The 13,980-nt window shown below is 35.3% G+C and overlaps 1 protein-coding gene across 3 annotated transcripts in view; it reads right to left on the bottom strand.

The window, feature by feature from the left end:
- Positions 1–9,976, bottom strand: part of LOC140823369 (putative acyl-activating enzyme 19) — a 42,498-nt gene extending 32,522 nt beyond the window's left edge. Inside the window, exons 1-3 of one of the 3 annotated variants that reach the window (XM_073184671.1) lie at positions 9,533–9,976; positions 7,694–8,170; positions 7,357–7,553 (exon numbers count right to left, since the gene is read on the bottom strand). In XM_073184671.1, coding sequence (XP_073040772.1) covers positions 7,357–7,553; positions 7,694–8,170; positions 9,533–9,833 — 975 coding nt within the window. In that variant the 5' untranslated portion in view covers positions 9,834–9,976. The remainder of the gene's footprint in view (positions 1–7,356; positions 7,554–7,693; positions 8,171–9,532) is intronic. The other 2 variants (XM_073184670.1, XM_073184672.1) reach the window with 2 other exon arrangements.
- Positions 9,977–13,980: the final 4,004 nt, after the last annotated feature.

Below are 13,980 nucleotides of genomic sequence, written 5' to 3'. Positions count from 1 at the left end.
GCAATGATCCGATGTTATTCTTGGAAGCACCGTTTGTCTGAAATTAGGAAATAAATCCCTCCAGCCGTTTGTGAATAGAATTCTGTCTAAACGGCAACATATTGGTGAAACTCTGAAATTTGACCATGTGTATTTACCGTTGAGAAGTGGCGGATCATGCAAGCCCAGTTCACCTATTAATTTATCAAAACAAAGCATACTCGTTGTTGTTGAAGTGCTGTTTTTTTTCTCTCCCGTGTTCCTTACGACATTGAAATCACCTCCCATACACCAATTGTCCCCACAAATAGCACTCAAACCAGCCAATTCGTCCCAAAAGTTCTCCCTGTCCATTGGCTTCACCGGTCCGTAGATCGCCGAGAACCAGCAACTTGTTGTATCATTTACAAAAATCCGAATAGAAACCGAGAATTCACCTATCAAGTTATCATCTACCACCACTGTCCTCGGATCCCACATTACTAAAATTCCTCCCGCCCGGCCTTCCGACGGCATGTAAACCCAATCAACAAACCTTTGCTTCCACAAACTTGCAACGAACCACCTATCAACTATTTCTTTTTTTGTTTCCTGAATGACGACAATTTCCGGCCTTTCTTTCCGTATCAAACTGCGAACCATTTCCCTTTTTTTCGAGTCCCCCCCTCCCCTAATATTCCAAGTGATGATTTTCATGGAGGAACCTCTTTATCCCTCAAGGACGAAACTGAGGAGTCTGCAACACCAGAACCCATTCTAGTTAGCTCCCTCTCCAACAGTACTGTGTGAACATTGTCCTGATCACCATGATTGATTCCTTCCAACTCAAACAGCACCTCATTGTTGTCACCCGCTGCCCTTACCGATAAACACCCATGGACGATTTCTTGTCCCTTGCCCGGCAATTCATCTAAAAACTTCCCAATACTTCCTAGAGGACCACTAGACAATCCCAAAACTGAAGAAGAGTGTAGAAGAGGTTTGCGCAAGGAGGATTGAATAGAAAAGGAATTAGAGGAGTTGGTTGGTACCTGTCCCTCATTAGAGATTTCATTGTCAGGTGAATTGGGCACTGCGTAATCCTCCGGCCTCTTTGGTGTTTTGAATAGATCCTTGATTGAAACTTCCTGATCTACGACTTGTAAGGCTTCATTGGGCTGCAACATTCCTTTGCAAGCGTCATCTTCTGAGTTTGATTCATTATCGAACAAGTCATCTCCTGAGTCAACAAGCTTCAAATTTTCTCCGTCGTCTGAATCGTAATGCCCCTCATGCTCACTATCAACACCTATTCCGTACGCTGAATCACACTTTCTTTCAAAAGCGGTGCCCATTTCCAGCGGCTCGTTGCGTCTTGATTTTTTCCTGCTGTACACGTACCAAAATGGAGGTTGTACTTGATTGTTGATACCATTATTCTCCCCATTTTGCGTTTCCACAATGTTGTCGATCGACATCGAGTGGACCGGAGATTTTCTGAAAACTTCAGCAGCCTTAGGAGTAATATTTGTTAATATTTTTTGCACTTTGGCTGCATGAGAAGCAGTTGCGTTGTCTTTGTACGCCCCTGGGTTCATGTGCTGAGCCTTTGATTTGAAGGACCCGTTTGTTTCCACACTATTGTACCCAGAATCATGACCCTGATGCCTTTCCACACTTATTGCAGTCGTACTTTTATGATTTCCAGGGGCGTTCATCTCTGTGCCGTCTTTTGGTTGATTTTCCGTAGCCCCCTTGTCTTTAACTTTCCACTGTAGAATATTTTTATTCCCCCATCCCGCCACCGTACTCTTGCCGTTAACCACAACCTGTGCATATGTTTGTCTTTGATAATTCTCATAAGCCCCCGGATCAAAAGATTGTACTTGAATTTGAATCTGTCTTTCCTTTCCTTCCAGATGTAACGACAATCTTTCCTTGATGAAACCTCCCTCAACACCTTTAACCTTAATCTTTGCCGCCTCCAAATTACGGAAGAGTCTAGTATCTTCATGGATATCCAGCAAGCCACCACAAAGCTCCCCTATGAGATTGAAGTTGTCATGAATCCAGCAATTCCACGGCAGCCCATGAATTAAGATCCAGCTGTTGCAGCAATTGAAGACCCTGTCTTCCGTGTTTATATCCATTGTCCAAGCTTCGAAATCCAAGACAATCCCGTAATCGAAAAAACCCCTTCCCAACTTAGTAAAGAAATCGAAATCTTCTGCATTTGATGGCCACCACACTGCCTTGTTTGCTTGAAATGGGAAAACCTTGACCTTCTTCTTTGTTGTTTTCTGAATAACATTTTGAATCTTATCCCAAGAGACATTAGCCTCGCACTTCGTGATCACAACTGCTTCAAGCCATTTCAACTCCTTTATATTCATGTCAGGCATCTTCTTTGTATTACCATCCCTGGCTGAATCTCTGTCATCTTGAAAAAGGACCTTGGATCTCGGTGGTTGTATGACGCGGTGTGACCTCGGATTAAGGCCATTCTTCTGTGATTTTCCTGCCAAGAGTTTTTCCAGCGTATGAGCTATCTTCAGCCATCCCCCTGAGCCGTAACCACTGGGCACAATTGTATATTGCTTCTTTCCTTGCGGCTTGAACTTAGAAATCTCAATAAATCTACCCCTTTTGTTTTCAAATTTTTGCAGCGTGAAAATCGAGTTGCGGCCTCTGAAATGATGAGAGGCGGCCGAAGAAGAGGGGTACTTGCCCAGTTCATGAAAGCATTTGCTTAACCATCGTGCCTCCTCACGATCAAAGTCCATCATATAGCTCTTCTTTCTGGTTCGTTCTTCCCACCAAACGGAGTTGCCCCCAAATCCCAGTCGCATCGTAAAAATTTTGTGTTCAATGAACACATTCTCATCACAGTCCTTACTTCCGAACGAGGAAGCGAACGAACGATACATATCTGTCAACAAATAGAAAACCTCGGAGGAGAGAGAGGGTAATCTCGATTGAGAAGCTAAAAGGCTCTCGGAAAATAAGCGGGAGGAAAGGAAGAACGAAAAGAGGAAGGGAAAGAAAAAAAAATTGGACGCCGGAGACCGGCGACCGGCGCCGGAAAATAAAAAGCGAGTCGATCAGCAGAAATTAGGAGATAAAGAAGATGAAGGAATTTTGAACTGAGAAACCGAGGAAGGAGAAGGAGTGGGGGAGCATTTTGAAAAATTCTCTCACTAGAAATCCCACGCTTCTCCTGTCGAAGTAGTTAGGATTTGAAAGGCTCGATTTTGAACCAGGATCCTATATTATTGGTATGATAGGATATTTATCAGATTTAGTGGGATTTAATTTTATTCCTTTGATCTATATAAAGTATAATAATCTATGACTTTAAAGAATAAGAAAAAAGAGAATTATTTCTTCTTATGTTGTCTGCCATATTGTTCTATATGGTATCTGAGTGTCTAGATTAGAATCGGCCATGAATTTCAAAGCAGCCATGGTCGGTGCTGGTTCTAGTAGTGAAGGCGCCAGTTCAAGCAGAGATGGTGGAACCCAATCACATGTCACGCCCCCAAATTTTTCTTTTCAAATAACGATCCACAAATTGAATGGGAAGAATTACTTGGAGTGGGCACAATCAGTGCGACTTGTGATTGATGGAAACAGGAAAGCTAGGATTCGTGAACGGAGAAGTGAAAATCCTGGGTTCGACTGACTTGAGATACAAGCCGTGACGTTCCGAAAATTCATTGGTCACGGCATGGTTGATCAACTTGATGGAGCCAGCAATCGGCAAACCATTCATATTCTTACCCACAGCTCGGGAGGTTTGGGAGGTTGTCAGAGAAACCTCATCCGATTCTGAAAACTATTCTCAACTGTACGAGCTAAATACTCGGGTATGGCAGATGCAACAAAGTAACAAAACATCACGACTTACTTAACAAGTTGATAGTTCTATGGCAGGAATTGGACCTCCTCGACGTAGATGAGTGGGGGAGTAGCAAGGATTGTACCCGCTACAACGCAAAACTAGACCGATGCAGGATGTTTGTCTTCTTTGCGGGATTAAGCAAGGAACTGGATGAGGTTCGAGGACGTTTAGTTGTGCGAAAACCTTTGCCCAGCCTTCTGGAGATGTTTTCCGAGGTCCGGCGTGAAAAAACTCGACGCCAAGTGATGCTAAAACATTCTGAACACACCATGGAGTCTAAAGGTTCGGCCTTTGTGAGTCGAGAAACGGGTTCTGATGGGAAATCATTTTGCGAGAACTGCAAAAAACCATGGCACACTATAGAAAGATGCTGGAGTGAGTATACATGGGAAACCAGCCCATCTTAAGAAAAAAATTGGCACCAACAGATCGAATACTAGTGGTCGAGCTCTTCAAGCAGGTGGTCAAAACTCTGCAATGCCCTCACCCTCCTCAGATTCCCTTCACCAAGGATCAGTTAGAGCAACTATTCCAATTGTTTGATTCTAGACGTGATAAATCCAAACCCTCATGTTCCTTGGCCTAGACTTATCCTTTGCAAATACTGCTAATTCGACCACCAACAGTGTCTGAATTCTAGATTCTGGAGCAACTGATCATATGATAGGTTCATCACAAGTGTTCTTCTCATATATCCCATGTGTAGGAAACCAAAAAGTTAAACTTGTTGATGGCTCTACTGCAGGGAAAGGAACTGTTGTTATTTCCTCTTCTTTGAGTCCCTTACAAATGTGTTACACGTTTTCCCTCTATCGTATAAGCTCTTGTCAACCAGCAAACTCACCCTTAATCTTATGAGTCGAATCATATTTTTGTCCTCTCATTGTGAATTTCAGGACTTGACCTCAGGTAGATGATTGGCAATGCTAAACAGGATGGCGACCTCTATTTACTGCCAACAATTTCCTTGGCAGATGTGATCCAGACGAGTGTTTCAATTATGTTTCTTACTCAAGTGTCGATGATATTTTATCATGGCATAGTCAGTTAGGTCATCCGAACCTTAATTATTGGAAAAAATTGTTTCTCAAGTTGTTTATCAATAAAACTATTTCTACTTTGCATTGTGAATATCGTGAGTTAGTCAAACATCATCGAGCTACTTTCTCATCTCAACCTTATAAAAAGTCTAAGTCATTTACAATGATTCACAGTGACGTTTGGGGCCCATGCAAAGTAAAAACACTGACTGATAAATGGTGGTTTGTGTCTTTCATTGATGATCATTCACATCTGACTTGGGTTTTCCTTTTGAAAGATAAGTCTGATGTAGGGGTCACATATCAAAATTTTTTCCAAATGATTCAAACTCAATTCCACGCTAGGATCAAATTTTTCGGAGTGATAATGGGCGGGAATACTGTAACAATATACTTGGCAAGTTTTTCAAAAGCAAGGGATCATCCACCAAAGCTCATGCCCTATACACCTCAACAAAATGGTGTGGCTGAACGAAAAAATAGGCATCTCCTTGAATGATCCCTTGCTTTTGAAAAAACTTTACCCATACACCTTAACAAAATGGTGTGGCTGAACCGAAAATAGATATCTCCTTGAAGTTGCTAGAGCAATTAGTTTTGAAACTAAAGTGCCTAAGTATCTTTGGAGAGAAGCAGCTCTAACATCCACCTATTAGATAAATAGACTACCATCTAGGATTTTGAATTTTCATTACCCCGTGAATATTTTCCAAATTTTTTTCCCAATATACGCCTTCTCAACAATATCCCTCTGAAAATATTTGGCAATAGCAATACAAGCATTTGTTAATAACTTTGATCTCGATATCTCGAAACTGGACTCAAAGGCACGAAAAATGTATCTGTGTTGGGTATCCTGCAAACCAACGTAGGTACAAGAGTTTTGACCCTGTTACCAAATTTTTTTTATCTCCATGGATGTAATATTCGTTGAAGGCGAGTCTTTCTACACGCCTCATCTTCGGGGGTTCTAGAGATAATGAAGATGACCACTTAACCAAGCCTGATTTTAATATAAAACTAGGAAACCATGAAATTTCAAACTTTAATCGATCCGACATAACGGTGGAGATAGGTGAGAAACAGTTGAAAGAGTTGGAAATACAAGGAATAAGGATGAAAAGAAAGGGAGAGACCCTGCCATTCAACAATGCCATGAGTCAACTTGCGGACTGGATCTTGAAACTTAGAACGATGCCTCGACCACTCCTGAAAACAACATCGATCTTCCCGTTGCCTTGAGAAGAGGTACCCGATCATGCACAACACACCCAATCTCAAACTTTGTTTCCATAAAAAACTGTCATCCTCCTGTTGTTCGTTTGTCTCTCAGTTAGATGACATCGGTATATCTAAGAAGTACAGGAAGCTCTAGAGATCTCTGAATTGATAGAGGCGATTTATGAGGAGATGAGACTCTAGATTGGTCGGGAGATTGATTTATCTATCGCACACACGCTCGGACATTGCCTCCGCAGTAAGTGTAGTGAGCCAATTTATGCACACGCCGTGTGAAGAAAACCTTGAAGTTGTATATCGAATTCTATGATATCTAAAATGAACTCCAGGGAAAGGATTGCTCTTTGAGAAAACTGATAAACGAGAAGTTGGAGTATATACATATGCTGATTGGGTAGGATAAGTCACTGATCGAAGATCAACCTCTGGTTATTGCATATTTGTGTGGGGCAACTTGGAAGCATGGAGAAGCAAAAAACAAAGATTAGTTGCAAGAACCAGCGCAGAGGCAGAATTCAGATTATGGCACAAGGACTGTGTGAACTATTGTGGCTTAAACGAGTCATGGAGGATCTAAAAATGATTCCGAAATTTCCCATCAAGCTATACTGTGAGTCTGTGACAACAAAGCAACCATTAGCATCGTTCACAATCCAAATCTTCATGAGAGAACAAAGCATATCGAAATTGACATGCATTTCATAAAAGAGAAACTTGAAGAAGGAGTTATATGTATTCCATCTGTTCGAAGCCTTATACAAGTTGCAAATATCCTAACTAAGGGCCAGTTCAAACAAACCTTTGAAGAACAAGTGAGCAAGTTGGGGATGATGGATATCTTTGCACCAACTTGAGAGGGACTATCGAAGTAGTTAGGCTTAGGTAGGCTCAATTTTGAACTAAAATCCTATGTTATTGGCATGATAGAATATTTCCCAGATTTAGTGGGATTTTATTTTACTCTTTTGATCTATATAAAGTGTATTCATTCACGACTTTAAAGAATAGGAAATAAGAGAATTATTTCTCCTTACATTGTCTGTCATACTGTCCATAAAACATAATGCAAGATATTTCCTTGTTGCAGAGATAATGTATGGTCTTTACATGAATCCACTCAGCGATCAAAATGAAACTAGAAATGAGTTATCAAATCTGTTTTCTCCCATTATAAGCAAAAAAAGACAAGCAATTATATTCGTATCTTTTTTCATGTACCTGTAAAAAATCAATGACACAAAGTATATTTTCTTTTAGCTCATTGAAAGGAGGTGTCACCAACGTACAATTAGCAAGTATGGCTCCAAGAAACTCTGGCAGATGATCGATGAAACTTATTTGTGTTTTGAAAAGAACTAGATCTCCTTCTTCTACAGGATATAGGTCTTGCATCCACAGAAAACGATTCAGAAGGCCTGCAATTTAAGTTACATGAGAAAACTATCATGTGAATGAAAAGCACAAACTCGAATATCTGAGAGCATGCAATTTTGTCGAAGTCCATTTCTAAATCCACAAATTCAAATTCGGGATAAGGGAAAAAATGAAGGCTTGCCTATTTCAGTGCCACATACACCTTTGGGCTTTCCACTCGATCCTGACGTGTACATCAAGTAACAAAACGATCTTAAACATTCACTTTCACACGGCCATGCTACTAAAGGTGGATGATACTGCTCTCTCAGGTTTTCCTCCATAGAAATAGGCAAAACGAGGAAACTCCCATTATCAATGAGCCATTGTAATTTATCAAGCTTGTGACAGTAATCTTCCTGCGTCAAAGATTTGTACCCAATGACAAGCTTAGCTTTTGAAGAAGATATTATGGATATAATCCTTGATTTTGGCCATGCAGGGTCTAAAGGCATGAATGCCTCTCCACATCTCAAGACAGAGAGAATAGCAACAATGTATTCAACAGATGGTTCCATATATATTCCTATTACTTTTGGTGTGTATCTGTTGATAAAACTGGTAGACTGTTGTATATTTGGACTTGAATACCGCAAAAAACCAGAACTCTGAACATCCTCTGTAGGCGAGATATGAATTGCCAAATACAAAAATCAGTAAATTCCTTGTAAAACACCAAAACAATATATTTCACCAGTTGCGAAAAAAATATTATGCAATGAGCACAATATTTAAGACGTAAATATATTTATACAAAAACAACCTTCAAATCTTGGTTGAACTGCTATGATTTTCTCAAACTCATTGGCTCGTGCTATTTTGCTACTAATTAGACTTGCGGAACTTGTGATTAAGAAAAATGATGATTTGTATTATGTGTCCAACCTTAACACAATTTTTTGAACAATCTCTTGGTCAACCTGATTAAGTCATGCTATTAATCAACTACTAAGCCATCATGTCTTGCTAGATTGAGATAATTTACTTGCATACACGATACATTACATATATAAAAAAAACCTCAGCGACTATTTTATTCAAAAGAATCATCACGGGATAGCATTGTTATAATCCAAAATGAATTCAGTAACGAGATTCGAGCTATGTTGCATGGATATAGGTACTGGTATCCGTATCGTATACAAATACAGAGATATGACAAATTTTGAAAATATAAGACACGATAATGAATCAAAACAAAAAAAATAGAACTGGCCCTACAAATTATCAAATCCTTTTTCGGTTTTAGAGTTCTCAACAACAAACCCCCTAGCGGCCGAAATAAAAGGAAGGTTGATCGAAAGATCTACATGAAGCTTAAAATACAGCTAGCTTAAACAAAAGGCAATTATCAAATACGACTACAATACGACAATTATTAAAAAATATATAAATATTATATATATATATATATATTCATATACATTTAATATTGAAAATTCTAGAGATATATATTTATATAAATACAATGTATATATATATATATATATATATATATATACATTGTACAACTTCAAATGAGAAATTATGTATCCCTGCCGTGTTCATGGAGTATTCTAACCGTGTCCAAGACGTATCCAACTTATCAAACCTACAAAAAATCAACGACATGGACTTTGCCGTATTCGACACTCGTATCAACGAGTCGTATCCATATCTGATACTTCAAAAAAAATTGGATTATCCGTGCTAAAGGATTTGAGGCACTCCTAAAAAAAACAATTTCCTTGACACTCTTTTTGAAGTCAAAGTAACTTTTCATTCAGTAACTAAAACAGTTCCATGGGGGAATTCCGCAGACAAATATAATTTCGTTCCATAGCAAACACAACGTCAAATGCATTCACATTAGCGTTTACAAATAATATCAAGAGAAAAATCTTAGGGTTTTCGTGCACGAACTCTCGGGAAAGTATTTTCTCCAGTTCAAATAACCTTGACAGTATCCAAACACCCGTGCAAAATAAAGTGCAATCCATACCTGAGCAAGGAATAATAAGACCGGGGTCATGGGCACCGTCAAGAATACGACGGAGTCTACAACTGAGATTCTCGACGGCGGATAAAATATCCGAGAAACTGAAGCATTCGTCGCCGTCGTACACAGGTGGCCGAGAAGACAACGTCGTTTCCGGAAATGCAAATTCTGCATCGCGACGGAAACGACGGGCGATTCCAGCAAATCCGGAGGCGTGTATGACGGCGATTTTGTCCGGGTTTTTGGAGGCGGTGGCGTGGAACAGGTGAGAAATGCAGCAGGCTGGGTGTTTGCTGGAAGCCATAAGGACGATGGGAAATCAAGAAAATATGGAGCGAGTAGTGTTTTAAATTAATACAGCAAAAGAGATTGATATCCAAAACATAATTTTGTCCATACTTCAAAAATTAAAATGAAAACTCCATTCATATATAAAAAATCAACCCAAATTTCACTCAAAACTCAACCCATCTATATCTATGTACCTATAAAAGTGTGTATAATTGACATTGTTTTCCGATTGTGCATTGACAAAATTACCCTTCATGCAAAATTGAACAAAATAAAACTTATTATTATTGTAATGTAAAGATAAAAATAATAGGACATAAATGCCTCATCATTACTAATAATTAATTTCCGATTGTGCATTGACAAAATTACCCTTCATGCAAACTTGAACAAAATAAAACTTATTATTTACATTGTTTGTATTAATTGCATGGACATTGGTGGAAAATCTATATAAAATTTAGGGTTAAATTAAGAAATTTTTAAAATAATATTACATAAAAATTGAATAGATATTTGATAATAAAAAATACTTTAAAAAATAATATTTTCTTCGTACATATTTCTTACAAAAAATATTAAAAGAATAGTCTATGTACCTATAAAAGTGTGTATAATTGACATTGTTTTCCGATTGTGCATTGACAAAATTACCCTTCATGCAAAATTGAACAAAATAAAACTTATTATTATTGTAATGTAAAGATAAAAATAATAGGACATAAATGCCTCATCATTACTAATAATTAATTTCCGATTGTGCATTGACAAAATTACCCTTCATGCAAACTTGAACAAAATAAAACTTATTATTTACATTGTTTGTATTAATTGCATGGACATTGGTGGAAAATCTATATAAAATTTAGGGTTAAATTAAGAAATTTTTAAAATAATATTACATAAAAATTGAATAGATATTTGATAATAAAAAATACTTTAAAAAATAATATTTTCTTCGTACATATTTCTTACAAAAAATATTAAAAGAATAGATTTTTTAATAAAAAATATATTTTTCATTAGAAATATTAAAAGAATATATATTTAACTATTATATTTATAAAAGCGTAAAAATAATAAGAAAGTTTTTTATTGTAAATTTTCTACTATTCCCATAAATTATGTGTTGTTAGATTAATTGCATCAAAATTTTCTACACAATCATTAAATACATGAGGATCATAATAATGTTTTTATTTTTTAATAGAAAATTGCAAAATAAGAAACTTTGAAAATAATGTGACATAAAAATTGAATAGATATTTGAAAATAAAAATATATTAGAGAAATAACATTTTCTTGCTACATAATTCTCAGAAAAATTATTAAAAGAATAGATTTTTTAATTTTAAAAAAACCATTAAAAATATCAAAATAATATATATTTAACTATTATACTTATAAAAGTATAAAAATAATAACAAAGTTTTTCATTGTAAATTTTCTACTATCATGTGTGTTGTTAGATTAATTGCATGAAAATTTTCTACACAATTTATGGGAAATCTATTCATTAAAAATGAATATATGTTTAATAAAAAAATATATTTTTTTATCTATATACCTACAAAAGTGTAGATAATAGACCATGTTTTTCAATTGTCAAAAGATAAAAATGACCTCCTTATCAATACAAATCCAAAGATTCAATAAAGATATATTTGTAAATTTCTAATTGTTGTAAGTGTAAAAATGAAATATCAAAATTTTTTATTTATTCCATCTAATATATAATTAGTTAGTAGCCTAATTATTCCACATAATATATAATTAATAGTCTAACAAATGCTAATGAATTATCACTACAATATACATTAATTGTATTAATTTATATCATTTTAAGAATAAAATGTACTCCTATATTAATTTTATCAAATAATCCATCTTCACACTAACTTTAAATATTTATCCATTTAATTTTCTTTCTAAATGTTATTTTATGATTTTAATGCAATTTTGTAATTATATTTTAGTGTAGTTTCTAATTAAGTAATAAATTATAGTATCACAAGAAGATAAGAAAAAAAATAATTACATATACAACAGTACAAAAGGTAAAAAAGTTCTGTGGGAGGTTAAATAATATTTAAATTGAATATTATATGTTATATTTTATTATCAGTATTAATATTTCATTAGTTTTCATAATATTTTGATGAGTTAATCACACATATTTTAAATTGATAATTATTTTTTATTAGTGTGCTTCACTTATATAAATTATGATTTATGCATTTATAAAATCCATAATTTGGATACGTGGTATTTAGATATATGTTTTCAAAATTTGTTTCAGTTCAAATCGTTATATATACTATGTTCATTATAATTTATTATATATTATAAAATTAACGATTTGAATTCTAATTTGAGAAATAATTTTGAAAGTAAGGAATATAAGTTCTTAATTAATTTATTCATCTAATATGACAAAATACAAAACCAATATAAATAAAAAAATGATTAAAATTATTTTTTTAAAAAAAACAAATTTTAATTTTTATTAAATAATTAATATTTACGTGCATCGCACGTGCTTCTTGCTAGTTGATTAAAAACTCTTTGAGAAATTAGACACAAACTCGTAACGAAAAATTAGAGTCAAACTCGCCCCAATAAGAAAAAAGTAGACTCAAATTCAGATGAAAAACTAGACTTAAACTCGATGTTCGGTGGTAATACAGTTTCTTGGCAAAATCATGTTTGAGTTTAATTCTAAGTCATGTCAAACAAGTGGACGTCAAATTATTTTTTTCTTTTTAAAAGGTAAGAATAAAAAAGACTAAACACATTTAAATCCGCTCTTTTTAACCCAAATTAAAAAGTCAAACTCCCTTCAATTCAAATAAAGTGGTGGGGAGTCATATATATTTTAGAGTAGGTCTTTTGTGAGACGGTCACACGAATCTTTATCTGTGAGACGGGTCAACCCTATCGATATCACAATAAAAAGTAATACTCTTAGCATAAAAAATAATATTTTTTAATGTATGTCCCAAATAAGATATTCATCTCACAAAATAAGACCCGCAAAACCGTCTCACACAAGTTTTTGCCTATATTTTAATGACTTAGACGATTGTCTTTTAACAATAGAAACATTGACAATCATTCACTTTCATAATCAATACAACTTATTGAAATGATTACATAAGGAAAATAAACTCATAGTTCCAAATTATATATTACATTTATCTAAGTTGAGTACTAATCTAGAATTATATGAGTCTCATCGTTTATCTCTATAATTGGTGAATTCCACCGCTTAGAAAGGAAATCTACAATAGAAAATGCCATATTGGAACAAGAACATCAACGTTGGTTATGCAATCATAACAACAGTTCTTCAAAAATTGAACATCCAAATCTATTCCGTAGTTGTATGAACACAAAGTCACAAACTCAAAATGTCATTTTTTTGTAAGGCTACAGTTACGAGACTCGATATAAGGACGTGTTTCATATGATTTCATGATGATATGTATTCAAGTTCAATAAACACCACATGTTTCTCATATTGCCCACAAAAAATTTGAATTTCACTATTATTCATTAGTTACAGCATTCATGTTTTGTCATATTTAATATTCAACGAAAATTTTCATATTTCAAAACAAGAGTTTCCTAAACTAATGGAATAACAAAAACCGATGAGAATTCATATCTCTCGGTGGCTCAAAATTATCATGCCCTCACCTTCAACTAGTTTCACACGACCCGACAAAACTAGATGCAAATATATATGATTTTTTTAAATGACAACAACAAATAAAGGATACAATCTACCCCCTCCGTATACTAAAGTCGTTCATTCTCTCCAAATGCACTAAACGGCACATAAGACACAAAATCAGTTAAACACAAACAACTAAGTGAAAGAATATGAAGTGTAGGAAAAAAGAAGAAAATAACTTCATTGGTTGATTGAAATCATTTTTGGGGGAAGAGAAGGATCTCATGGATATGTGCATGATAATACTGTCGACAACCTCAAATTGATAGCTTCGGGAACTTCTTCATCCCTCAACTTCATCGTTGTATCATCTTCATATGATACATCTTCAAAGACTTCTTCTGACTGAGGCTGATTTTCTATAGCTTCCTTAGTTAATGTCACATATTCATTCATCATAACCTCGAGTCTATCCATGATTAAT

Source organism: Primulina eburnea, chromosome 2, assembly GCF_022965805.1.
Source record: "Primulina eburnea isolate SZY01 chromosome 2, ASM2296580v1, whole genome shotgun sequence".
Taxonomy (NCBI): Eukaryota; Viridiplantae; Streptophyta; class Magnoliopsida; order Lamiales; family Gesneriaceae; genus Primulina; species Primulina eburnea.
The sequence above is the reverse complement of the archived record's forward strand: the minus strand, read 5'-3'. Positions and strand labels throughout refer to the sequence as shown.